The sequence below is a fragment of the Acinonyx jubatus genome, chromosome A2 (assembly GCF_027475565.1).
Source record: "Acinonyx jubatus isolate Ajub_Pintada_27869175 chromosome A2, VMU_Ajub_asm_v1.0, whole genome shotgun sequence".
In the NCBI taxonomy this organism is placed as follows: Eukaryota; Metazoa; Chordata; class Mammalia; order Carnivora; family Felidae; genus Acinonyx; species Acinonyx jubatus.
In genome coordinates this window covers 115,718,647-115,745,950 of record NC_069383.1, presented here as the reverse complement: position 1 = coordinate 115,745,950, position 27,304 = coordinate 115,718,647, and the positions used below count along the sequence as shown (strand labels likewise).

The 27,304-nt window shown below is 37.7% G+C and overlaps 1 protein-coding gene across 19 annotated transcripts in view; it reads left to right on the top strand.

Moving 5' to 3' along the window:
* The window catches only part of SETD5 (SET domain containing 5), a 78,199-nt gene that overhangs the window by 28,920 nt on the left and 21,975 nt on the right, over positions 1-27,304 (top strand). Inside the window, exons 2-20 of one of the 19 annotated variants that reach the window (XM_053219003.1) lie at positions 890-949; positions 4,497-4,684; positions 5,247-5,344; positions 5,500-5,724; positions 7,448-9,280; positions 9,561-9,666; positions 9,993-10,201; positions 10,540-10,598; positions 11,113-11,291; positions 12,226-12,264; positions 15,409-15,651; positions 16,213-16,361; positions 16,785-16,902; positions 17,590-17,699; positions 18,637-18,886; positions 19,285-19,368; positions 20,637-20,894; positions 21,575-21,895; positions 22,305-22,547. In XM_053219003.1, coding sequence (XP_053074978.1) covers positions 9,189-9,280; positions 9,561-9,666; positions 9,993-10,201; positions 10,540-10,598; positions 11,113-11,291; positions 12,226-12,264; positions 15,409-15,651; positions 16,213-16,361; positions 16,785-16,902; positions 17,590-17,699; positions 18,637-18,886; positions 19,285-19,368; positions 20,637-20,894; positions 21,575-21,895; positions 22,305-22,547 — 2,460 coding nt within the window. In that variant the 5' untranslated portion in view covers positions 890-949; positions 4,497-4,684; positions 5,247-5,344; positions 5,500-5,724; positions 7,448-9,188. The other 18 variants (XM_053219013.1, XM_015069311.3, XM_053219011.1 and 15 more) reach the window with 18 other exon arrangements.

Here is a 27,304-nt window from a genome sequence, read left to right as displayed (position 1 = left end):
CTTTCTTTGTTTTTGCTAAAGGAGTCCACTTCTTTATTTTTTCTTTCTTTTACTATTACCTTCATACCTTTTATGTGTGCTCTTTTAAAATTGTTTTTAAAGAATAGTTAATTTTCCAATTTTTTATAAATAAAATATTGATATAAAAGTATATTTCCTGTCTTGCTTGGTAACTGGAATCCCACAAACAGCTCTTTTCACATACATAGTTACATTAACATTTTAGGTATATATTAACACATACATAGAGAGATTAACATTATTTTGGCTAATGTTAAATTTGACTTTGCTGCCTAAAATTACCTATTGTCCTTTACTTGTTGGAGGGTAGAAAGTTATTTAAGGCCCTATTTTTCCCCATGTTTTCATTATGAAGTTTACCACACATAGAATTGACTCCCTTTTGTCAGTCTTTTTTTATAGCAGGAAAGAGGATAGGTGGGATGGAGGGGATGGGCGTAATATGAACTTTAATAGGTGATAGTAGAGAGTAAATTTGACATTTGATTAACGAAAGCCCCTGGATTTTGGGAGGGGGTCAGTACAGAAGAAGCATCTCCTAGGAAAGAGAAAAAAGAATCTCTTGGGAAATGGGAGAGAATTCTCATTTGAAGAAAAGAGGATTACTGAATGACATCATATTTTCCATTTCTTAAGTCTTTAATAAAGATAATTTCCTTTTCCATTATTTAGGTTCTGGCTTTACAGGGAAATAGGATATATCGGTTAAAGGACAAAAATATAGAGTAAATGAAACATAGGATGGTTAACAAGCCAGTGTGTAGAAATGAAACACAAAATTACCGTTAAAATATTCTATATAATTCTGTTCTTTGTGTCTATCAATGTTACTTCTTTCTGTACTAATCTGTGTCCCAACTTTTTCTAGGTCTTCAGAGTTACTGGCAGATAATTTTGGGGGACTTCATATTCGGAGGTCTATAAAAAGGTGACTGAGTCAAATAAATCCTTTAAATTTGTTTTAATTTTTATATTGTAATGAATGCTACAATTATATGTTGATCATTGTGATTATAATTCATTCAGCAAACATTCTCAGAACACGTTCTGTGTGCCAGGCACCATTGAGAACATTGAAACTACAACAGAGGATAAAACACAAAAATCTTGTCCTCATAGAGTTTATAGGAAGAGACAGAAAAATTAACAGGTAAAAGATACCTTGAAATTGTTCTACCTAGAGACAGATTTAACTTTTCACTCTAAGACACCTCTCCAAATCCTGTGATAGGTTAATGACTGTTATACTGCTAAGCTTTGTAAACTATACTGAGAGTCTGTTGTCTTAGCTTATAAAACTAGAGTAATTAAAATAAGAAAATATTGCATATAGATGATCTGTTAAAATGACTTTAGTTATTATTTTAAGAGGTACATTTTGCAGAGTATTATTTAGGGAAGGAACGACTGTCAGGGTTATATGAGCAATTTGGTTTTGTTAACATGTTTTGAATTAGGAAGGCTGATATTGTTAAAGCATTATTTAGAACACGATGGACATGCTATATAATGGTTGTCTTTATCAGGATGGGTCATGTAAAAGTAGACAAGAGGAAGATGGAGGAATTCATGAAAGAGAAGTTCATAGTTAACTAGTTAATATTTCTTAAATTTATCAAGTATCCAAATTAACTGGGTTGAGATTTCAATAAGGAATATGTTAATTATTTACTCATTCATTAAGGAAATATTATCAAGTAATTTTCCCATTGTTTCCTTTTAGCATATCTTTTAAAAATGACTTGCAAAGATAACTGTCAGCTTAAGTTTTATAAGTTGTCTTTCTTCTAGCAGCCTACTTTTTTTTTATGAGCATACAATAGTAATGGCTATGACAAAGGCTTTTTAATGGTATTGAATAACTTTTTCTGTCCTTTACTGAAATTGTAACACATGATTGAGATTCCTGTATTGGTTAGGGGAAGCATGATCATTATAAGATTCTGCTCTGATTATCAAGCCATGCAGCTTCTGGGCTTTTTGGTTTTGTTTGTTTGTGTTTTTCTCTTTGGTTCAAGTTATAGAGTGACACTGAAATTAGAGGAAGAGTTGTGACCAACAGTCCCCAATATTTAACTATATTTTGAGCTTATTAAGTTATAAATATTCTCTCTTTTGTTATTTGTAGATTTTATTTCAATTTCCCAGAGGCTTGGAGGAGGTACTGCCTAAATCTGTTTTGATATACTGTTAGGGAAAGGAAACATTTATGTGTACGACAGGCCTAAGGAGTTAGGTTAGTCACTTCTCTTTTATAAACTGAAAAGAAACAACAGGAAAATTTGCCTTTTTCATTTCAGTCCCAAGTCTAGCAATATGTCCCCTTCACTTGTATAGGAACCGGTGTCTGGCCTTCCCTCAGATTTGGAAAGTCCTAGATCTTGATGAGATCCAGCTCTTTAAAAATGTAGGTGCCAGGGAGGACTGCTTAGCATATAGCTGTTTATAGTATTCTAAAATAACAACGCAAAAGATTAATATTATCTTAATGTGTTCTTAAAAATCTTGGCCTCATTCACTGCTCACAATTTGTTTTCTTATCCATATTAATTTGCTTCATATATCAAAAAAGATTCAGGTATCTCAGATGGTCTACCATTTAAATTTTGCCATTTTTCCCTGGATTGAGTTAGTATCATATACTTTTCATTGCATTAAATTTTCTTTAATATAAATGTTTGATTTTTCTTCTTATTTGTCTTACCATGAATCAGTAGATCAGTCATGAGATATTTTTGTAGTCTCTTTGCAAAAGTCTTTATTAACCTGGGCCTTTAACAGTCACACTGACTTTCTTCCCTCCCACATAAAACGCTTCTTGTTTCATTCCTTTAATGGTTTAATACAAAACCACTAATGTGAAATCAAACAGAGTACACTTTTTACCTCCTTTGTACCATACCTCCAAATTTCTTAATGTGCTTTTTTTTTTTTTTTTTTTTTAAGATTTTATTTTTCAAGTAATCTCTACACCCAGCATGGGGCTCAGACTTAAAATGGGAAATCGAGAGTCATGTACCTTACCAAGTGAGCTAGCCAGCCAGGAGCACCTCAGTCTTAATGTACTTTTGACGTTTTACAGTTTAGTAGTTTGTGAGTCTTTTGTGTTCCCAAATTCCACTGGTTATGGTCAGCAACTCAAGGTATCCTGTCTCCTTTTCCATAGAAAATTTTCTCATCTTTATCATGAAACTATACTCTTTATGGTATATGTTTTTGTTTTTTTCATTTCATTTTATTTTTTTTTATTTATTTATTTTGAGAGAGAGAGAGTGAGCAAGCAGGGGAAGCACAGAGAGAGAGAGGGAGAGTATCCCAAGAAGCTCTGGTAGCACAGAGCCCGATGTAGGGCTTGAAGTCATGAGTGGTGAGATCATGACTTGAGCCAAAGCCAAGAGTCAGATGTTTAATCGACTGAGCCACCCAGGCGTCCGTTTTTATTTAAACCTAGTAGTGAAAGCCTAACAAATACAGTTAAGGTAGTTTCATCTTCTCCCAAAATTACAGTTAAAATAAAATGGTTTCAAAGAAGAAAAAGAGGGGCACGTGAGTGGCTCAGTTAAGTGTCCAGTTCTTGGTTTCTGCTCAGGTCATGATCTCATGGTTTATGAGTTTGAGCCCTGCAGCGGACTTCATGCTGACAGTGCAGAGCCTGCTTGAGATTCTCTCCTCTCTCCCTCTTTCTCTGCCCCTCCCCCCCACGTGCTCTCTCTCTCTCTCTCTCTCTCTCTCAAACTTTAAAAAAAAAAAAAGGAAAAGAATGTAATGTGACACTAGAAAGCAATAAGAACAGCTGTATCCAATCAAATAAAAACAGATCTCTTTTATCATCACACTTAATCTGGAATAAATAACATTGTTGGCTGCTGGTAAAACTGCATTTATTTGTGGCCCGGGGGGGGGGGGGGACTTTAATTTTAAATATTAAAAATATTTAATTTTTCTTTCTTTCTTTTTTTTAAGTAATCTCTACACCCAGTATGGGACTTGAACTCATGACCCTGAGATCAAGAGTAGCATGCTATACCAGCTGAGCCGGCCAAGCACCCCTAAATGAAGATCTTTAATTGTTAAAGAATTTAGTTAAACTTTGATATTTCTATTTACCTACATTAGAACTTACTATGTAATAGGTGTTAGGCTGCCAGAAAATTTTGTTTGATGAGCAGTTGTAGAATGGTGGAAATGTACTTATACTAGTAAGCAAGGCAGACCATTACTTTCCCTTTTGCTAAAAAGCAAAGAAAAATAATAATAAAGATATGAAAAGTTAGCATAACTTTGGCTACCTCATTTTGTAGAACATAAATGTAGTACACAATAAAATAGGACAATGTATAGACCCTTTGCTGTACTTGTTTTATTTATATTTGCCCCTTAAAAGACTTATTTTAAAAATGGAAAAATATTCTGTAGCATTTGGAATACACTTAAAGAACTATCAGGTTACTAGATATTTTCTTTTTCTCTGGCAGGATTCCTCATGTCCATAACATGTTGGTTAAGGCTGTGCAGCTCACCCCCACTCTCAGAGTGGCCAGTCTCCATTAATTGGACCCCGTGATTTCCACTCTCTTGCTGTATTGGACGTCATGAGCATTGCAATCCCTCTGGGAGTCACCACACCAGATACATCCTACTCAGATATGGCTGCTGGATCAGAGTAAGTGCTACTTTCTAGGTAGTAGGTGCATTACCAATTTGTGTGGAGCTAACTTTGTTATGGGCATCTAACAATAAGCAATATTTTCTAAACCCAAGCCTAGCCCACTGTAAATGACATTGGACCTTTCCCTTTTCGCCCATAGAAGCTGGAGGAAAAAAAAAAGAGTTAGAAAGGGGAGGAAAAGAATGGGGTGGGGGTGGATTTCTTAGTAAATAATATCATTGAATTAAATTTGCAAAGTAGTGCTTACATTTTCATTGGTTTTGACGGGTTGGGAAGATTGAAATAAAGTAGGTGTCACTGCCTGCTTCTGTAGAATTAATGATTATTCTGATGGAGATAAGGAGTTCTCTCCAACTGATTTTCCTTGAAGGCCTCTTCCTATGTACTTCTCACTGTTCTAGAGTAAAGGGGCTAAAACCTTATATGGGCAGGTTACTTAGAACTTCTGATATTTGGGGTAGAAAACGTGGAAAGCAGTGTCATCTGTTTTTTTATATAATATTCATTGCCTAGAAAGAGGACCTTCAAAATCAGTGGTACCAAACTTTTTTTTCAGCTAAGAGCAGCTTTAGGAATTCAGAATTTGTCGAAAAGCCCAATCCCTAAAATAGACTCTCAATTCTTGAAGAATTTAAATACCAAATGGCAATGAAGGTAGGCCTTCATTATAAAACTTTATATATTATTCAGTTTAAAAATTTTTAGCTTTTTGTATCCCTTCTCTTTTAAGTTGTCCAAGATTCCCCCTGCTCACAGATTCCCCCTCTTGTCCTTTTACCTCCCTTGTACCCAATCTTCCTTGCTTACAGAAAGGAAGTGGAAGCCCCCTACCTTTCAAGACGAAGTGGCACTACACCAGGATGTGAAAGTCCAGCGAAAGAGACCCAAGGGGCCTAGGGGGCAGCACACCCCCAGAAGCCAAGTCTATTCCAGGCAGTACCAGGGATTAGGGTCTGGGCTGGAAAAATCCTGGTGTTTTGAATATGTTCAGGTCCAGTTCAGACTCTTGATCCCACAGCCACTTCTTGAGTGAGGTGGGTGTTGCTCTAATTCCCCTGTTTCTCTTGCCATTTTCATAGTCCCTGGGGATTCTTCCCCCTTCAGCAAAGCAAAGCAACTGTACCAGAGCTCTGGGTTCAACTGCATCCCTGATTAATAGTGGTTTTCTTCCTTAAAACTGAGAATATAGTAAAGAGCATGTACATTTCTTCACAAAGCCACCTAGGATTACTTAACTGTTTATTGTCTTCCTTAAAGAGGAAGACTTAACATGAACCTACCCTAAGAAGCAATATATTCTGGGGTAGTCTAGAACTGAAGAATTTTGGCCTTGTTCCCATATAAAAAGGAAGGTGGAGGAGGGTGGGGGGTGGGAAGGGTGGAATTGTGTTCCCTCCAGGGCTTTTTTTCCTGTTTCGTTTTGTTTTTATCTTTTTGCATGCAAAGAGATTCAGTTATGCCAGTAGCTAGACTTCCAAGTTTACAAGTACTATTTCCCAAATTAAGTACTGAAAAATCTTGCTGCATTAGGAACCATAACTGTATAGTGTTCATGAATTTTTGTAAAGTCATTTACTACCTCCTATATGGATTGACTAACAAACCACACAGGTAGACAGCATTAACATTGGTGAGAAATTTCAAGAGAGATTAAATCAAATTAATGTGATCAACCCCAAATTAAATTAATTTGGGATTTGTAGAAAAAGACCTAAAGCAATTATTCTTAAAACTGGTGTTTTTCCCAAAGTACAGAGATGACCACCCATAAATGCTGCTGGGTAGTCCAGAAGTAATTGCAGACTTAGGGCCTAAAAATTTGACTGCAAGGTTTCTATTTCCTGAAGCATTTTCATTGTAATTTCTTGACAGATTTCTGATACTGTTGTCATGACTTATTACACCGTTACTCATTTAGTATTTCTACAAGATAATGTCAACAATTTGCTTATGTACCATTCTGTTACATTTTAGATGATATTTCTTAATGTTTCACCATGCATGTTCCACTCTTCCTGCATATTTCACTGTTCTGGGCACTCTAAGATTAAAATTAAACTTGGTATGAAAGGCAACATACTCCACTAAGTAAAAGACGTAGATCTTACCTCATGGGATTTTAAATCTGATAACAACAGTATACATCATGCATTTTTCATGTATTTGTAGGAGAACCTCTAGATGTAACAATAGAAGCAAGGATTTTTCTGAATTTACAATTATGCCATAAATGGATTTCAGACATTTTCCAAGAGGTAGCATTATAGCAGTAGGTGGCACGTTGTACTTAAAACCCAGTCGACTCAGTATCTGTTGTAAACATGGCTTCTGTGTATGTGCCCAACTCTCATAGCAATTCAAACATAGAGGAAGAAAGGCAGTAATACATTTGCATAAAATGGTTGGCTAATAAGGAAACGCAATCCTAACACTACAGATTTTTACTCCATATTTTAAAACATAGATAAGAGCTGATATATATATATATATGTGTGTGTGTGTGTGTGTGTATGTATATGTGTATATATATATATATATATATATATATATGAAGGAATATCCTAGGAAATCAACCTGTCAACATGTAACTGATTAATAACCACTATGGAAATTGTAGTTTCCTCATCAAAAGATGAGCTTAAATTTTAATATTTTGCACGCATAGCAACAGATTAAATGCTGTGCTTTACTAGGAAGTATTGTCCAGTGGGATGGCCTTTTAACCTCCACAATATACATTTTATTTTTATTCCCTAGACTTGCACATGAAGTGCATATGTTCATATTTACCCAGTTGGGAGATGGGTAAGATACAACCAACATAGCTCCATCTCCATGGCCATCTTTTATTTCATGCCACATTCCTTTTTCCTGTCCAGAAAAACTCCATTTCTAATAAATGGCTGCCATGTTTCACCCCATGTGTTCAGTGGTACAAAATCTCTTCTACAAAATATGTACAGTTCTTTGGAATACTTGTTTATCTAGTGAATTAACAATGTTGTAGAAAGTTATTACTTTCTCTTAACTGTCCATCATAGAAACTAAATTCTACCTTCATTTTATTAATGCTTGTTTGCCTTCAGTTTCATTTAGGAAACCCCACCTGTTTCCTAATACTCAGAGCTGATTGCCTCTCAGTGAGCCATGTCAGATCATCTTTTCTCAAGAATACTGACCTGCATTCTTGATGTACCCCCCACCCCAGTTCCCATCTTGCAGACACTCTTAAAGAATAAAATGCATGCACTTCACTAACAGAATACTTTCCTATGTCTAAAGTTCTTCTTCACCTAGAAATTACCTTTGCTGTTATTAATAAGATCCCTTCTCACAGTTTTGGAGCATATAACTGGGTGAGTTGGATATATCTCAGAATTTTCTTTTATCCCTCACTTCTCAGCTGACATTGCACCACATTGAACTGCGCACACTTTATTCCTGCCAAGTACGGTGTATTGTATACTTCCAAGCAGGATAAATGTATGTTCCTTAAAGCAAACTATGCATTATTTGATTCCTTAAAAGACCCTTTGATCTCTAAGGCTGAGTTACTACGTGTCCTTGGAGTTTCTGATTTGTGAATCTCTGTTCTAGTTAACTTAAATGACAGATAATCCATTATTGAGTTCAAAGTTATATGATCATATTCCTTAATTATCTTTCTCAAGATTCCCTAAAATCTAACCAGGTAACAATCAGAGTTACAAGTTCTTTTTTTTACCAAAACTTGTATTTTGTCCTTTGTTACCTATGCCTTTTTATTATCAAGTAAAGGCTTACATTAAATTTCTAAATTTGAACACATTTATAATTATTTTATATTAATAAATTATACTTGAGCACTTTGCTTTCGACTCATTGAGGGTACAAAAAGATTCTAAGCCAAGTTTTTCAATAAGCCTGGTTACTTAAGTTTTTAAAAATAGAATGTTATCCTGGTTTACCACACCAGTTAAACATAGTGGAAAGAGTACAGGATTTGGAGTTAGACATTGTTTCAAATTCTGGCTCAGTGTGTGACCTTGGTGAAGTCACATAATCTCACCACCTCAACTTCTGTAAAAATGGGGTGCTATTTACCATGTTTACTAGTTGCAGAGTAAATGAATTAATGTACATCAAAGCACCTAGAAAATAATGGGTGATTCAGAATGGTAGCCACTACTACTCTTACTGTTTGTCAGTAGACAATAACTTCTGAGTACAGTTCTGATTATTTTGAAGTTCTGTGGTATTACCATGCAGCTGTTAAGTAATTGTGTCCTTGATATGCTTGCATGTCATTGGTGGATGAGAAATTATTACTCTAATATTTGAAAGGTGTTTGGGGGTTCATCAAGATGAGAGGTATGATAAATATAAGATGCCGTTGTTTTTACCTGTACTTTCTTCAGGGTATCCTGTCTTGGTAGTGAATGGAAGAGGGCCTGGTCCCTGGGGCAGTGCAGAAGGCACTTTCATCATCTCACTCACTGCAAATGTCATGTGAGGTTTCATGGAAGTATTAAGAGATCCAATTAAGAAGAATAGTTCTGAGTCTAAACCAGCCCAGAGTGGCTTCTCTAGGGGAAACTCCCTGCTCAGCTGGTACGTTTGTGTTTGTCATTAGGGACACCTTGTATTCCAGGTGCCTGCCTTGAGACATCTGCCTGTACTGGCTTCATGTTACACACAAATCCACATTTAATAACACTCCTGTTATTTATAGGCTTAGTTATGTTAATCAGATTGTTTCACTGAGTTCCTTCTCTTATTCTAGTGGCTGGTGGTTGTGGAAAGTGGAGGGGTTAGAATGGGAAGTTAAAGTCTTAGTTTAAGGGAAGATTAGGTGTTATGCTATCATGCGTTGCTTTTCGCCTTTGTGCAGCCCTGAATCTGTGGAGGCTAGTCCAGCAGTTAATGAGAAGAGCGTGTATTCCACTCATAATTATGGGACCACTCAGAGGCATGGGTGTCGAGGACTGCCTTATGCTGTGAGTATGCATTTGTTTCTCTCCAGAGCAGTGATCTTCCTGGAGTGTAATCCATTCTTATACATTGTGACTTTCTTGAAATGTTTATATGCAGCATGACGAAGTTGCCCCTTTTGCACTTCCCTGCCTCCAGCGGACGTCTAGCCCTGCATCATTGTTCTTGTTTTTATGTCCCAGTTGACCTTGGCATTTTGTTTTATCACTTTCCTGGTTGAAGCCAAAAAACAAAGGGTACTACTTTCTTCTTTCTTTCCATATGTACCATACTTTAGGGGAGAGAGGGGCCAGTGTTTGGACACTGTTGATTTAAAAAATCTTATTTTCAGGATCATAATTACGGAGCCCCTCCTCCTCCGACACCTCCTGCTTCTCCCCCTGTCCAGACGATCATCCCTCGTTCTGACCTGAATGGCCTGCCGTCGCCCGTAGAGGAACGCTGTGGAGACAGCCCGAACTCTGAAGGAGAGACTGTTCCTACCTGGTGTCCTTGTGGTCTTTCTCAGGATGGCTTCCTTCTCAACTGTGACAAGTGCAGGTAAGATCATGCTCCATCTCAATTCAAGCCTGGGTTGCTGGGATTAGGGTTTCTTATTAGTAGGGAAAAGCTCAAAGTATTCTTTCTTGTGTTTGTTAATGTAGATGATTCCTTAATGCTCCTTGGCTCGAATTCTCTGCACTAGGTGAGAATTGCTGACAACAAGGAATGAGAGATTGATGTTAAAGCTATTGAATTTGATATGAAATTTAATGTCCTGGAAACATTTGGTAGGTGGGAGGAAGGGGGTAGTATACAGAGAGACACGTCTCCCATGTGTGCAATGATGTGCGGCATGCTGTTGGAAGGACTACTTTAAGTTTATTTTCCCTCTTTAGGGGAATGAGCAGGGGGAAGGTTATTAGACTTCATCGGCGGAAGCAGGACAACATATCAGGTGAGCTGAAAATGGGTTGGGCCCGCATTTTGACAGATAAATATTTTGCAATTTACATAATCATCTCAAGAACTTCTGTAAGTTCCCATGGTCCCAACTCTTCATGAAAAGAGAAAGCTGTTCTCTCACAAACACTGTGTACTTCTCTTGTGAATTAATATACCCAAAAACAACATTTTAGCCCTGAAGCAATCAAAATATGTCATGTGAGCACACATACCAAATAAAATAACGAGATCCTTTTTCTGTTTACATATTGAGGCGATGAAGCTTGGGGACTCAGTACAAGGGAGAAAGTGTATGTGATGTAGAACAGGGTTTTTATGCTTGATGCCAGTGGTATAGAAAGAATCTTGATTTCATAAGGAAGGTGGGTATTTATGTTCTAAAGATGACACAGTTAATAGAAGTTATGACTTCTGGATATGGGGTAGAGATAAAAGAATAAGCTGCTTTTAATGCACTTTTGAGTTTGTTTGCACAACGTATAAACTATGAAATAACTTTTTTTCAGGTGGGGATAGCAGTGCAACAGAAAGCTGGGATGAGGAGCTTTCTCCTTCCACTGTGTTGTACACAGCAACACAGCACACACCTACAAGCATCACCTTAACTGTTAGAAGAACCAAACCCAAGAAGCGGAAGAAGAGTCCAGAAAAGGGTCGTGCAGCAGCAAAGACGAAGAAAATCAAGGTATGGAGAGTAAAAGTATCTTAAATAGAAATATGTCTGATATAGTTCAAATTCTGGACCAAGAAGGCACCAAAATTCTTTTAAGAAGTTTGATCCAGATGTTTGAAGGGCCACTTTTGCTCTACTTGGCAAAAATCGGCTAATCTGTGTTGTGAATATGTAGACCAACCTCTCTTCTGCCACTCCATACCATCACAACTGGCACAAAGTTTCTTCTCCAAACCCCATCCCAGGTATGAAATCCCAGCCCCGCCTGGCCAAGCCCATAGGTACCGTAACCTCCAGTCTAGGCTTCCGCTGTCCTTCAGTATCTCCCCACCTCCTCAGTCCCAAAATACAGTCTGAAATTCTTGTCCTGGTACATGCCCACCTCATGTCATTGAGTTGATTGTTTTTTCCTTGTTTCAAAAAAGTGAGGAAACTTCTCTTGAATGGTTTAGGCTTCCTCAGGGTTGTGGTCACTTTCATGTATTCTCAACTAAAAAGTCTCCAGGAGAAACCTCTTCTGTTTTGTGTTCTTTCTTCCCCATCATGGCAACTTTGTTGCTCTTAGGTGACTTGCCCACCCCTTGTTAAGGGGATTGGTCTTTGTTTCCTTCTTAATTTCAAAACTGGTAAATCTGCAACCTTATGAAATGTTTTTATTTTTCTTTTAGTGACAGGAGTGCATATAGGATTTAAGTGATGCATGCTCTTCCCTGTTAATTACTTAGTTTCACAATGGAAAGTGTCAGAATTAGCCTCAAAGGTCACTGGCCTAGAGCTGCCCCAATTCTTGATAACAGTGTGGGGAATTCCACTGTGTTTATTACCTAGGGAAAAGGGGACAGACTAAAACACTAGTTCTTGCCTTAGTTTTAGTCTCAGATAGGTATAACTGTCATTCTTGGTACCAAGTTTTGTTTTGTTCTACTTGTTTTCCTCTTTGGGATAGGCATTTCGAGAGGGATCCCGGAAGTCCTTGCGGATGAAGGTAAGGGGTATTCTTCCCTGATGCTGTGTTTTACTTCACTGTGATCTTGCATTTTGGTCAGCTTCTTTCCTGACATTGATGGTCTGGGAATCTTGGACTCTGCTTTTTGTTAGTTTGTAATTGTTGCCATTCAGTTTTCATAGAGCCTTTCTCCAAAGTAGGTTTTCTTGTTTCTGAAATATTTTCCCTTTCTATAATGAGCCTTCATTTACTGGTTTTTCATTAGCTGCTTTCCTGGTGGGCGGGGGGTGGGGGAAGTGACATTTTATCAAACAAAATGAGGCTGATGTGTTCTGTCGTTGTAATTGGCCTCAACCTCCAAACTGAGGTTTTTCTGGTGCTACGGGGTCTCTTGTACACCCACCCTACCACCATTTGGACTTTAAGCAACGGTTGGAAGGATAAATTTCATCAGTTAGGAAAGTAGTATTATTGATAGGAATTACTCTTACTGGAATTACTTTTGAACTGTTTTGTCCCAGGCATACCTCCTTGATATAGAAGATGCAGGTTATGCTAGTGTGTTTCTTTTCTTCTTATCAAATGAAAGAGCTTATTTGGTGATACTGGATAATGGTTGGAGATTTGAGAAATTACCTGCAGTGGTACTGGGTAATAAGTTTCCCCAAAGGATATTTGATTATACTGGTATTTTTCTTTACCTATGTATATGTGAGAGGATAGCATAGCTCCCAACCCAGTTCATTACTTATGGTTTCATAACATTTACTTAGAATTAAGATCTAATTTAATTTTATAAGCATTTCTATCCCTAAATGTGTAAATGGTTAGAAGCAGAATCTTTCCTGTTGACAGTTATATGGCATAAACATTAAAATCTTTTAGTAAGGAAAATCTTCATTAAGATTAATACACATAAGTATCCATGGAATACCAATATGACTGATGTTAATGAAGATCACAGGTGACACTTTATCTAAAATATGAAAGCTTCACCTTGCATATACCCATAAACAGACTTGTACATACCTGTAAAAGCACTGGGAAAGGACTTAGAGCCCACGAGCATCAAGAGTCCTGGGATGTTTTGGAACACAACTTACTCTTTTTTTTTTTTTTGCTAGATCTGTCTCCTGTAAGAGGTCACATTTGCCTTCACTGCCCCTTTATTTTTGTCTCATTTGCTTAGAGGGGACCTTAAATAGACTTATGGGGCAGACATAGCCCTGATTCCAGCTGTTAAGCCCGTTTCTCTTTTATCAGCCAACTGCTGTAACTTGCCTCCAGATGTTCAAAACCTTTTGAAAGCTATTGACTGGCTGCCCGTGAAAACTACATATAAACCTCTACGTGTAAATTGCTTGTATTTTCAAGATGTTGACAGTTCCATAGGCATTTTAAAATTAAAGTAATAAAAAAAATACTAGTTTATTTTGATTCTCGTATCAGAATTCTAAGTTGGGTTACAAATTTGTACACAGAATTAATTATTAGTAAGAGCACCACCAAAGATGTGCATGAGAGACATAAGAATGGGAAGTATTCATCATATGGATTTCTAATCCCAAAATCAAGAGCTTGCCTACTGGAGACTACTCATAGCCACTAGGTGCCAGTAACACATACACCCAAGTGTGGTAATCAAAAATGACTTCAGATATTACCAAATGTCTCCTAGGGGAAAATCACCTCTGCTCAAGAACTATGCTCTAAATCCACTGAGTTGGGGTTTCTAGTACCTAGAAGAATGGAACAGCAGAGTAGTCAGTGTTCTGTTAGTGAACAACAGCTAATAATGTGACAAAGGCTTCTGGTATAAATTAAGCGTAGTAAGTCATCAGTTGAGTGATCACGACTGAATGTTTAAACCTGGGAATACTGTTTGGGCCCCCCTAATCCCCAGTCTGATAAGCACCCTTACATCTCAGGTTTTGTACTTTTCTTTTGCTTAGCTGCTCCTGATACTTCAGGTGATACTGTGTTCTTAGTGTGTTGGCCTCAGGTGTTTCTTAGATCCCTTTGTTTATTGTTCATTCTTTTGGACTGTGGTGAGAAGGGTAGTGAAAGTGTTAATTTTTTCTTTTCATTCCCCTGTTCCTTGGGAAAAGGACGATAGACAATAGTTCATCAAAAACAGTGACACAAAAGTGAAAGAAAGCAATTGTTAAAATAGATATAAATGTTTTCTGTGTCATTCATGGAAAGTATATTTAATTTTCTTATGCCCATATTTGCAACTTTAGTTTGGACATGGATTTGCAAGTAGCTTTGGCACTATGGTATCTTTTCCTTCTAGTCATCACTGGTATGACATCATCACTATCAGTGTGTGTTTGTTTTCTGATGACACCATGGAGGAGAATATGTGTCATACTTAAGCTGTGTCTCTGTATCTCAAATGTAAAAACTGTTTAGGATAATGTTGTAGATAAATAATTTTTTCTCAGAATTGTCACCATAGAGAGCAGCGTTTTTCCTAGAGAAGTATCCCACAGTACCTCTCAGCATTTTCTACACTCCGTCTACCCACTCCCCTGCCCCCACCTCTGTTCTTCAGACTGCAGCTGTTGAAACTGTCAGAGTTTGAGTGCTAGAAAGATACATTCCAAAATGATAACTTTGTCTCTGGGAAGTGAGATTATGGGTTATTTATTTGGGTCACAGGTATTTTTAGACCTATCGTGTATTTAATTGTATAATGAAAATAATAAGTCACAAAAAACAAACATTCTCCTGGAGAGAAGTGAAATACCAGTTTAGGCTGGTACACTAACACAGATGTTCGGTTCAATATGGAAATTTAAACAGCGTGATCTTTTCAGGTATCTCTGTTGTTCGTGTTTATGAAGATTTTCTTGTGAACTTGATGTCATTCTTCTGATAAGAACAAAATTTATTTCTGTGATTTAAAAATGGTCATAAAATCACAGTGATGTGATGGAACTGTGATCCAAATTTCTCACTTTATAAATGAGGAGACTTCTTGTATAAGAAGCTCAAGGTCTCACATCTCATTGGTAACAAAACCATGATAGAAGCCAGATCCCCTAACTCCCAGGCCATTGCTCTTTTATGCCACACCAACTGCCAAGTGAAAATTAATTTTCTCTGGAAATACAGCCTGTTTTCCCCCCATTTTTATGCATGGATTCTCCTAACCTTCCTGACCTTTGTTCTCTACAGAATTCTCCTTCTGAAGCACAGAATTTAGATGAGAATACAACTGAGGGATGGGAAAATCGGATAAGACTATGGACTGATCAGTATGAAGAAGCTTTCACTAATCAGTACAGTGCAGATGTACAGAACGCCCTTGAACAACATCTACATTCTAGCAAGGAATTTGTGGGCAAACCTGCTATTTTAGACACTATTAATAAGACTGAATTGGCCTGTAATAATACAGTTATTGGTTCCCAAATGCAGGTAAGGATCAAAGGGTAAAAGACTCCCTATAAGTAAGTAGTTGAGACTTTCTGAACCCAGAAAGAGGGCCTATAATGGGATTACCATTTCTTTCAAATGTATAATCCTTAGAATAACAAATTAGCCAGCTGATGAGCATCTTGAACCAAAAGCAAGTTGTAGTGACTGGAAACTGTCTGGATACATATTTTTAAAGTATTAATTAAAAACAGATAAATTAGGATAGGAAATGATATATAGCCTTGGTAGGAATTTTTAAGATTAATAGAAAGCTAAGGTTGTTCTTTATTCTTACATTAGACATAGAGCCACTAAAATCTTAATTGTGTATTTCTCTTTGATCTTTTCTTGCTTTTTTGTGAGGGAAGAGGTGACTGGTTCATTGGGTGGATCCTGTTTTCCTAGAAGCTTTTATCATTGAAAAGTTTCTGATTATTGAGCTAAATGGCATACAAATAAAACCTGAAAATATTGGTGCCTTTTCCTCAGTTAGGAAATATATTAACTGTCTACCGTACTGGTGTTGCTGTTGTCTAATGTTAATACTCTGGTTTTATTTAGCTACAGTTGGGAAGAGTCACTCGTGTTCAAAAGCACCGGAAGATCCTGAGGGCTGCAAGAGATTTGGCTTTGGACACTCTTATAATAGAGTATCGAGGGAAAGTCATGTTACGACAGCAATTTGAGGTCAATGGGCATTTCTTCAAAAAGTAAGAACATCATTCACTGAGCAGTGAGGGCTAAAGTGGGCCTGGCAGAGTGGTATGGCTGGAAAGAAAGAAAAAGAGAGAAAGAAAGAAGAAAAAACATTCTGGTTGATAGAATGGTCTTAGGGAAAAGATTACAGCTCAGATAAGCTCAAGTCTGTCTGCTATTGGCAGAAAAAATGTGCAGATAAATCTACAAATTGTTTAATGTATAAAGCAGTAATGACTCCTTTGCAAGCCAAGCATTTCTTGCTTTGTGCTTGTTGTTTAATCAAAAGCAGACAGGCATGTGATGTTTTTCAAGTTTAGGAATTGCAAAGGACTGCTGCTGCTTCTGTCAGCATATGCTTCATATTTGAAGTGAAGTCATGGGGTGGCCTTTTTATTTGTGTTGAGAATTACAGGAGTTTCACTTATATCCCTTAGACCATACCCCTTTGTGCTCTTCTACTCAAAATTCAATGGTGTAGAGATGTGTGTGGATGCACGTACTTTCGGTAATGATGCTCGGTTCATCAGAAGATCGTGTACACCAAATGCAGAGGTAAGATTTCTGTAGCAACTTCTCTTTGAATGGAATCACCAAAGGACAAGTCTTCTGAAGATGCAGTCTGAAAACTTCACCCAGATTAATATAAGGTCTGTAGATAATGATCATGATCTGTTATCATAAGATACAAAAAAAAACAAAAGTAATGATGCTTTTATTCTATCTGATAGGATGGAAGCAGGTGGAGGATTTCTTAGAGAAGGCAGAAATGGGAAAAAGCAAGTTAGCATTTGCTAAAGAGAAATTTCTTATTAAAGAAATTACTATATGAAAGAAGATGTCATTTTTTTTAGATTTTCGGTAATAGTGTTGTAAGGGAGATGCTAGACATTTCTAGAATTCATTACTCTGTGCATAATCCATGCAACTGCCATCAAATTCAGCAAGAAAATCCACAGAGCTTTTTTTTATAGGCTAAGGAATTTTAATTCTCTGGTACAACTGACAACAGCTTTAAGTGTAGAGCAGAGATCTTATGCTCATTTCTGACATCTCAGGGTTCCTCTATTTATTTCAAAAGTATGAATTTTCAAACAATTACTGTGTAAGAGTTTCATATGAAATGATGGAGTTAAGTAACAGACTACCATAAATCTTAAGTGGAGAGATACTATTTTTCTCTCTTATGGAGAGTTCCTGGTCTTTATGGTAAATTGTAAACCATAAGCCATGTTCACACAGGTGCGACACATGATTGCAGATGGGATGATTCACCTATGTATCTATGCGGTGTCTGCCATCACCAAGGATGCTGAGGTCACGATAGCATTTGATTATGAGTACAGTAACTGGTAAGACCTCCAAAACCTTTCCTAAATGAATGACCTTGTCTTACTTTTTACACATTAAGCTCTTCTATCAGTCTGCTTTTGTTCCTTGTTATTTCCTTTTTTTTTTAACCTCATCTTTCCATGAGTGATTCATTTTTTGTCTGGAAAATGTGGAGGGAGAGACAGATTTAGGGTTAATGTTTTTTTTCCTAGAGACACAGATACATACTATGACAGTGTTCACTGGTCTCCTAACCAACAGTGTTTTGTCTTTATGTCTCTATAGCAAGAACAGTAAAAGGGTAGGTATGAGACACTCCCAAGAAATTGCAGTAGCATCTGTTGTTATGCACACAGCACTTGTGCCAGGGATCATATAGAATGAAAATTTTAAAGTTCACCCCACCCATTCAAACCATGTAATCTCTCTAAATGAGACAAAGCAGAAAAACTAAGATGGCAAGTCACAGATAAATACGTGATGGATTTTGCAAAATTTATGATCTTTCTCTCTTGGTCCTTTTAGGCCAAAAAGATTATATGTTAACTTGATGTTCATCACAGGTATGAGATGAAAAGGTATTAGGAATAAGTAGGGAATCATTAGGTTAAAAGTGAGGTGAAGGAAGGCACAAGAGAAGTATGGCCTCTTTAACCCCTGTTATTGATTCACTGCCCAGTAAATAGCATAAAGACATTTGGGAGAATTGAACTTAGTGGAGGCTTTCTTTCCTTTCCACTGACCATATATAAGGGAAAAATTGGGGGTGATATAGCAAATATTGAGCATCAAATACTGAGAAGTATTCATAGGAGTCTAATGTATCTGTTTAATGTATTCAGAGATATTATACTAGAGGAAATTCCTATACTGTTATTCCAAGAGGATGAATGGAACAATAGGACTGATTTTTCATGGGTACTAAGACAAGCACTCTTGGTTGTTTCTTTGGAGCAGTAATTATAAAGTGGACTGTGCATGTCACAAGGGGAACCGGAATTGCCCTATACAGAAAAGGAATCCCAATGCTGCAGAACCACCACTCCCACCTCCTCCAAGTTTACCAACCATAGGAGCAGAGACAAGACGTAGAAAAGCACGACGGAAAGAGCTAGAGATGGAACAGCAGAATGAGGCTCCAGAAGAGGATAACAATCAGCAATCAGAACATGTTCCTGAGAAAGTAACTGTGTCCAGTGACCATGAGGTAATCTTCCCCTGGTCAGAGGATGTTGCTATAGTATTGTTTCTCTGCAAATAAAGAGGATCCCAGCTTGCCACATGTTGTTATAGGTAGGGAGTCCATAATAACACTTAATGCCCTTCATATCAAGGTGGGTGTGCATTCATTCATTGTCTTTCTCCCTCTCTTTTCTTTTTTCTTTTTTTTTTTTTATAATGTCAAGCACATCCTTTCAGCTGCTTTCCATGTTTCATTCCAGAGAATGGTGCTTATCATTTGCATTTACCATGTGGTCTCACATGAATAACACTGTATGAAGTATTAGAAAATGTTTCTAGAGGATTTTAAGCTACCAGAAAAAAAAAAAGATTGCTTTTTCTTAGAGCTTAAGAGTACAGCTGAATATTGCCTCTGTTTTAAAGGAAATAGACAATCCAGAAGAAAAAGCAGAAGAAGAGAAAGAAGAGGTTACAGATGACCAGGAGAACCCAGCTCATAGCAGAAGGGTGGGTACTTTCTAATATCCTTTTGTTCCTGCTACCCACAGCATGTGAACCCCTTCTCTTCTCAGTTTGTATCATCGCTTTCTTTGACAAAGATACCATACCATCACCTGCACATTACAATTTGGGCTACTTTTTATTTCATTATGATTTATTTATTTTTATCTCAGAGACACACATAATAGTGGTCTAGTGGTTATTATCTGATGACGGTCTTAAGAGGGTTCTTACTAACAATCTGGTTTCCAAAGAACTGCCTGGTTGGAACAAAATAGGTATGTTAGGGCTTCTTGTTATGGAATTGGGTGAGGGTTTTTTTATTTTGGGGGTTGTTTTTTTTAAATATTTATTTATTTTGAGAGAGAGTGAGGGAGGGGCAGAGAGGTAGAGAGGGAATCCCAAGCAAGCTCTGTGCTATCAGTGCAGAGCCCAATGTGAGGCTCAATCTCAGGAACTGAGACCTGAGCTGAAATCAAGAGTCAGTCACTTAACGACTGAGCCACCCAGGTGCCCCTGGAATTGTGTGAGTTTTGACATAAAAATAAAACTTTTGTTGGTCACATCTTTTCAAAAATTCTACTCTATTGCTGAAGCCAGCCATGTTTAGTTCTGGTCCTGAGAAGTTAAAATCTACTTCATTATTTTTGAATTCTGAAAACCATGAGAAAAATTGATTTTGATGACTTTTTTTCTTTTCTTCTTGTTTTTTTTAAAGTTATTTATGTTGAGAGACAGTTGCATGAGCAGGAGAGGAGCAGAGAGAGAGGGATAGAGAGAATCTTAATAGGCTCCATGCTGTCAGCACAGAGCCCAAGGTAGGGCTCGATTCCACAAACTGTGATACCATGACCTTAGCCGAAATCAAGAGTCGAACCCTTAACCGACTGAGCCACCCAGGCATCCTGGATATTTTGGGGAGGCATCTGGGTGGCTCAGTCAGTTGAGCTTCTGACTCTTGATTTCAGCTTGGGTCATGATCCCAGGGTTGTGAGATTGAGCCCCACATCAGGCCTCACGCTGAGTGTGGAGGCGCTTTAGGATTCTTTTCTCTTTCCCTCTTCCCTCTCCCCCGCTTGCTCACTTACCTCCCTGAAATAAAAATTTTTTTTAAGTTATTTTTAGTTTTCACTTATGTTCTCTAAGATATATGTATCATTTTACTGGCAAATGTCTTTAAATGTCTATGAATTTCCATTAATAATAACATTTCTGGAAAACTATCTCTACCTTTTGTTGAAGTTTCCTTCTGTGTTAATGCTATTTCTTTCTAGACCCGGGAAGACAGGAAGGTCGAGGCCATCATGCATGCTTTTGAAAACTTAGAGAAAAGAAAGAAGCGGCGGGATCAGCCCTTAGAACAAAGCAATTCTGACATAGAGATTACTACCACCACCTCAGAGATCCCTCGGGGAGAAGAGGCAAAAACTGAAGCCCCTGAACCTGAAGTTAGCAACCCGGCTTCAAACATGACCATCCCAAGCACCCCACAGACTGTTGGAGTGAACACCCGGAGGTCTTCCCAAGCAGGGGTAAGAGATGGAAAGAATCCACGCCTTAGACATCCTTGCTTTTACTAATATCCGCTATCTATCTTTTGAAATAGTTAAAATCAGCATTTTCACCTTCACCTCATATTACAATAAAAAAAGGCCATTTTCATCAGCTGATTTGTGGGAATCAGGGAAACAATTTGAATGACTAGACACTTTCAGACTAGAATGTAACTTCATACTGTTTCTGCCAGATAAAACTGTTGATGGTGAGTTCATAAAAATCATTTTGTTTCTCTTTCCGTTCTTCTGTATAGCAGTTAGGCACCTGACCTTTCCTAAGATTCACAGGATGAACGAATCTTTTCATTCCCTACTCTGGCCATGAATTCTAAGCCTTAAGCCTAACCTCAGTACCTGGGAAAGAAACAAAGGAAAGAATTACCTTAGGGTTCTTAGAACCCTAAAATTAGGTAGCTACCTTCAGCCGACTTTGACCTATCTTATAAATACTTATTAGTAAAGAAATAGGCATCTGCCTACAACCTCTTTGACTTGTGTAAGTTTTTTTTAAGGATTATGTTTGAGATTAGCATTTCTAAATACTCATTTTTTTTTCACCACTAAATATTCAGAATGCTTCAAGTGAATAGGAGGCTGGATAGAATGTTTGCTGATAAGAAGTTTCTGGTAAGCATTTCACTCTGCTGTTGTCACAGGATGTTGCTCCAGAAAAGCCAGTCCCCAAGCCGCCTCCAGCAAAGCCTTCTAGGCCCCGACCGAAGAGTCGCATTTCTCGGTACCGGACCAGTTCAGCCCAAAGACTAAAGCGTCAGAAGCAGGCCATTGCACAACAGGCAGAGTTGTCACAAGCTGCCTTGGAAGAGGGCGGAAATAACAGCTCTGTGACTCCTACTGAAGCTGGAAATACAGACAGTTCAGGAGAAAACAGGCAATTAATAGGGTCTGACCCAACTGTGGTATCAGTTACTGGATCCCATGTCAACCGTGCGGCACCTAAATACCCCAAAACCAAAAAGGTAAGTCACAAATCTTCGTAAGTCTAATCTGGCAAGAGCGGTGTCTTAGTAAATGAGAGGATCTGTAATGTCCAGAAAATAATGACTCATCCAAGTTTTACTAGAGAGAAAGTTTTAGATAAAAAGTTTTGTTTGAGGCAGCAAGCTGAAACCATCCTACTACCTTTTTTTGTTCCCTTAACTTTTAGGCAGAGCTTAAATTGCTTTTAGCTGGAATTATTTCTCCCTTAATGGTCATGGAAAGGGTGGAGGAAGATACCTTGCATTCTGAATGCCCAGTTCATATTCTCTGCAGCTGCTATATCTGCCTCTGTCCTAGTTTCTAGCTGAGGTTTGTCTTTGTGAGCTACACTGCTGCTTCTGGCTTTTACATCTCCAGCACTGACTAATGATCTCTTTTTTACCTTAGTATCTAGTTACAGAATGGTTGAATGACAAAGCCGAGAAGCAAGAATGCCCTGTTGAGTGCCCTTTACGTATCACCACGGACCCAACCGTACTGGCAACAACCCTGAACATGTTACCCGGTCTTATCCATTCCCCATTAATTTGCACCACCCCCAAACACTACATTCGCTTTGGCTCACCCTTTATCCCTGAGAGACGTCGAAGGCCCCTTCTGCCTGATGGCACCTTCAGCTCCTGTAAAAAGGTATGTCTGTGTTTATGTGGGTTTTTTTTTTAAACCTAGAATGCCTGTAATTGTGACATACCTAACATATTTTCTAGGCAGCCACTCTGTGCCCATGTAAGTTTTTAATGAGTTAATTCTTCAGCCATGAATAGTGATGCATCACGAGTCAGTAGGACTAAAATGGGATATATACTGCATTTTTGGTACTCAATTTGTGAATGTTGACTGTTGTCTTTTCCGAGAGCCCTTGAAGTTACTGAGTTGAGAGCACACAGCACTTGATGACTGAGTAGGGAGGGATGTTCAGGGTGTGCTCTTGTGGTATTAGTTAATGTGTCCATTTGTGATTACTGTGTGAGATTGGGCCCCAGGTACTCTAGAGCACTATTGCATAAGTAAGAAAATGATCGAATTGTGTTTTCAATTTATTTAATTAATATTCTCATTTGAGTGAGAGTAGAGGAGAAATCCTGTTATAATTGGCATAATTCCTGTTCCTTGATCAAATAACAAACAAGTTGGACTGTTTATTCCCTAGTAAATATGGAACCTACTATAAATTTTCTCTCTCTTTCTCTCTCTCTCTTTTTCTCTCCCCCTCTCCCCACTGTCTCTCTAGTTACATACTGTTTTTGGGTCTAGTGGCAGTAGAGTTTGATGGTTGTTTTTGGAATGCTCTTTCAGAATTCCCAGAAGCCCTGCATATTTTCCAAAGGTGTCTCTTGAGAATAGATCACTCCCTCAGACCTATAATGTCGTTTTTGTGTTTCTAGAAGTCTAGGACACCCTTTCATTTGGTCTTCCTTTGAGGTAGAGTCTGTTCCCTGGAACACCCTTTTCTCTTATCCTCAGATCTGGATTCAGGCTGCCTTCCTCAGTGTCTGCCATTGCCCTCCTCCACTGGCATCACGTACATGAGGATGCTGCATATAGATTATTTGATGTGATGAAGTCTCCAACTCCAGGCAGGTCTTCCCTGACTCCTCCAAACTTAAAGCTTTTCTCTTCCCCAAAGAGCAGAAATTATTTCTTGGGGGTGGGGGGCATAAAAGATGAGATAAAGTGGTGTGGGATATGGAGGGGAGGAGGGCAACAGGGTTCTGTGCACAAAGGAAGGGCACTACCACTGAATGGGTAGCATACACTGAAGAAAGTCTTCCTCGTTGCACATCTTACCTAAGAATTTGAGTCATCTAATGGTTTACTTAAATAACCTTAATAAATAGAAAACCCCTAAGGAGAAATTTGACCATGAGATCTTTGCCAAAAGGGAGGCTTTTAGATAATACAATCACATGGATAACTTACACATGTCAAGAATAAAAACAATGACATCTTTCTTGGGGGGGGAGGGGAAACAATAGAAATTTGCCTAAGTGATAAAGGAGGGTTGGGTCTCTGGGGATACATTTTTACACCAAGTCACTTACCTTGGATCTTACAGATCATCTGAGAGGGGGGAAAAATTGCTTGCATTTAATGAGCATTATGACTAACCTTATTCTGTAATAATTGGAGAGTTGTGTTAATTCTGGTATGGCACGCAAATCTAATCTTCGATTAAATTTAGTTCAGTCCCTCATGAAGAGTAACAGCTCAAAATATTAACTACATTTTTAGAATGCTATTGAACCATTAGAGAAGGTGTGACAATTAGATATGGTCTTTAGTTTGGAGGAGCAAGTCAGGTGATGACTTAGTATATATGAGAGAGGTTTTTCCTTTTGTTCTGTTTTTGATTGGACATAACACTAGACTTCTAAGAATGTTAACTGTTGAAGCATCTTATCAAGCCAGATAGTGGTATCTCCTATATTGGTCCTTTGAGAAGGGCAGGCTATCATTTACTACAGATTAATAATGAAGTCTGAATTGTAAATAGTATAAACAGGCCTCTTGAAATGCCCCCCTTAATCATTCTGATGCAATCAGTCTTGCTTTTCCAACTAACAGTGTCCTGTAAAAACCAGAAACATGGAGAATATGATTTCAAATCTGATAGAAAATCCATTTCTTAGAACTCTTTTTACCTCATTATAGTTTAAGACTTATATCTGTAGATCATCTTTGTATCTCCACTGGCAGCAGATAAAAAAACCCCATATAACTCATGCCCATTTTATATTCTCCAAATGTGTCTGACCATCCTTAGTCTTGTTTTCTGCAGGCTCTGCTCAGGCACTTTTATGTATATACATCATATTAGTCCTCAGGAAGAGTTCAGGCTGTGTATGCTTAGATATCTGATAAAATTATTTTACTTAAATTGGGTCTTTAAAATTATTTAAGCTTAGATCTGAATTGAGTTGAAGTCACAGGTTTAATGTTTACTATTAACATGAAGATTATATTACAAACTAAAAATTTCACTTTTGAAGGGCAGAATTAATGAAATTGGGTCTTTTATCTAGAAATTGAACCCAGCTTTATCCTAGGTGGGAATGGAAAAGAGTTATTTTTAGATTGGCTAGAGAGAACACTTAGGTCCTAGTGTAGGACCTATGAAGATCTGCATTATTCAACAAAATTGGATAAATTTCTGAAAGTCTCAGAGGAGAATGTGAGTTAAACAGATGAGAAAAACCATCGTCCATGGGATTAGTTAGTACAGTGTGCATTGCTGATAGGCCTGTTGTTTCTTACCTGATTAAATGACATAAAAGCCTCATAAATTAAAAGCCATGTAAAGTTGCGTGTGTATATTTTGCATCCAGATTCTTAGAATGTTTGACAGAACATTTTTTGATGTCCCTGGAATTTCTAAATTATATTGTATCATAGCTCTTATAAAAAGCACACTATGGCATATCTTTTGTGTGTTCACTTATTTTAGAGTGCGAGCATTGATTTGATGAATAGCTAATCAGTCTTTCACTAGTGTCCTTCCTTGTTCTTTCTAAATCTTCTTTAAACGTACTTGTAGGTATAATATGAGTGGGGTGTGAGGGATTTGGTCTTCCAGATTTCTTAGAAAACTATCCTGACTGAAAATGAAACACTTCGCTTTGCATTGGTATTTTATTGTATGCGCTGGGGGGGTTATTAATCTGTGTACCTTTATACAGAGCATTGAAATACAGTTGAACAAATCTTCACTAAATATATGTGCCATATAATATGCTATAAGCTTTCTTCACATGCATTTTCTCACTAAGCCTTCATGACAACCCTGTGAAGTTGGTATTATGGGCCTTGATTTACAGGTCCAGAAGCTTTGTCTTAGATGGGTTGCCCAGAGTTAGGCAGCTAGTAGGGGCATGGCCAAGTTTTAGTTCAGATCTTTGTGGACTCCAAAACCCAGATTACTTCCTTGCTCCTTCCCCATAGTAATGAAACTCTTTAAAACATTTCTCTCACCTATCTCTAAGCTTCTAAAAACTTTCATATAGAGTTTTGGAGAAGGAGGAAGTATTCTTTTTAGCTAATAACTATAGCTAGAACTGAGGGGCTGGGGATATCTAAAGTTGTTATTAAAGAACTTTGTTAGTTACAAATGTTCAAGTTCTTTTTTTATTGGCTCTTATATTGTGTACACATACAGTAGGGCAGGAGGAGTGGGTTTGATCGTGTTTCTGTGTTTGACCTTATAGCTAACCATAGCAGCATCTTATTCTTTAGAATGCCCCTGTCCTGGTTTTATTTTCCCTTTTTGTAGTCATCAGATCCAGAATGTAAATTCTTTTATGAGTGCATCTACTTGACACTGGAAATATAAGAACTTATCTTCTCTTGGAGGAAAGCACAGTGACCCCAAGTGAGTCCTGTCATCTGCTCTGAAAAGAAAAACTTGTACTAAAGGTATCTGTAACAAAGGATTTTTCACTCATTTTGTCCTCCAGGGCCTAATTTTCCCCCTCTATACAATGAGTGCTTTGGACAAGGTGACCTCTAAGGTCTCTTCTAAACTGTAAGGCGCTATGTTTCTGACAGTTCATCTTTACATCAGTATGCTGTGTATAAGAGTTCATTCTTGGTCTTGTTTTGCCTTTTCAGAGACCTAGTCATATCATAAAATGTTGGTGCAATTCATTTGACTTCAGATCTCTTTTTTATATGCTTATTCACTCTTAACTGCCTTGTGTTTAGTTTTATTTTTGCTTTCATTTGGTAGACCACAAAGCCATTTATTTACACGATGTAAAATTTTCCTTGGTAAAATATTCCTCGCATTATTTCCTAAGAAATGATTATTATTTCCTAAGTTTCTAAGAGGGTGAATCTATTTGCCCTCTTTGGTGAAGAGAATAATTACTTACCTGTAATACTTGTTCTCTGAAGGTGTAAAATTATAATCACCTTTGCTCTTCCTATTTGGGGGAGGGTCTAATTCAGAAATTGATGTTTATCAAAATTCGATCTGTCTTATGTCAGGGCAGGAGAGCCACAGAGTGGTGAGCAACCTACAACTGTGTATCTTAAGAGAACACAATTACAGGTAAGAAATTTTCTCTCTTCCCCAGGATGAATAATCTTATTATCCTAATCTTTGCAGGCTCACTTTTCTGACCTGAATTTATATCTCATCATTGTAGTTCCAGTATTTGCTACAAAAAATGTGACTGATTAGAGAGCTCTTTTTGACTTTTTCCCCTATTTGGTTTCTACAGAAGTTCATTTGTTCTGGTGATTTGCATTATTCTTCCATAAGTTAACCAAAGTACTTGATAGGGAAAAAAAACCTCACAGGTTATTCTGTCTAAGAGTAGATCTTTTGGAAGTATTTTGTACCTATACAGAAGAGCTGTTTATTCTCATCAGGTCTTCCTGTGAAGCTT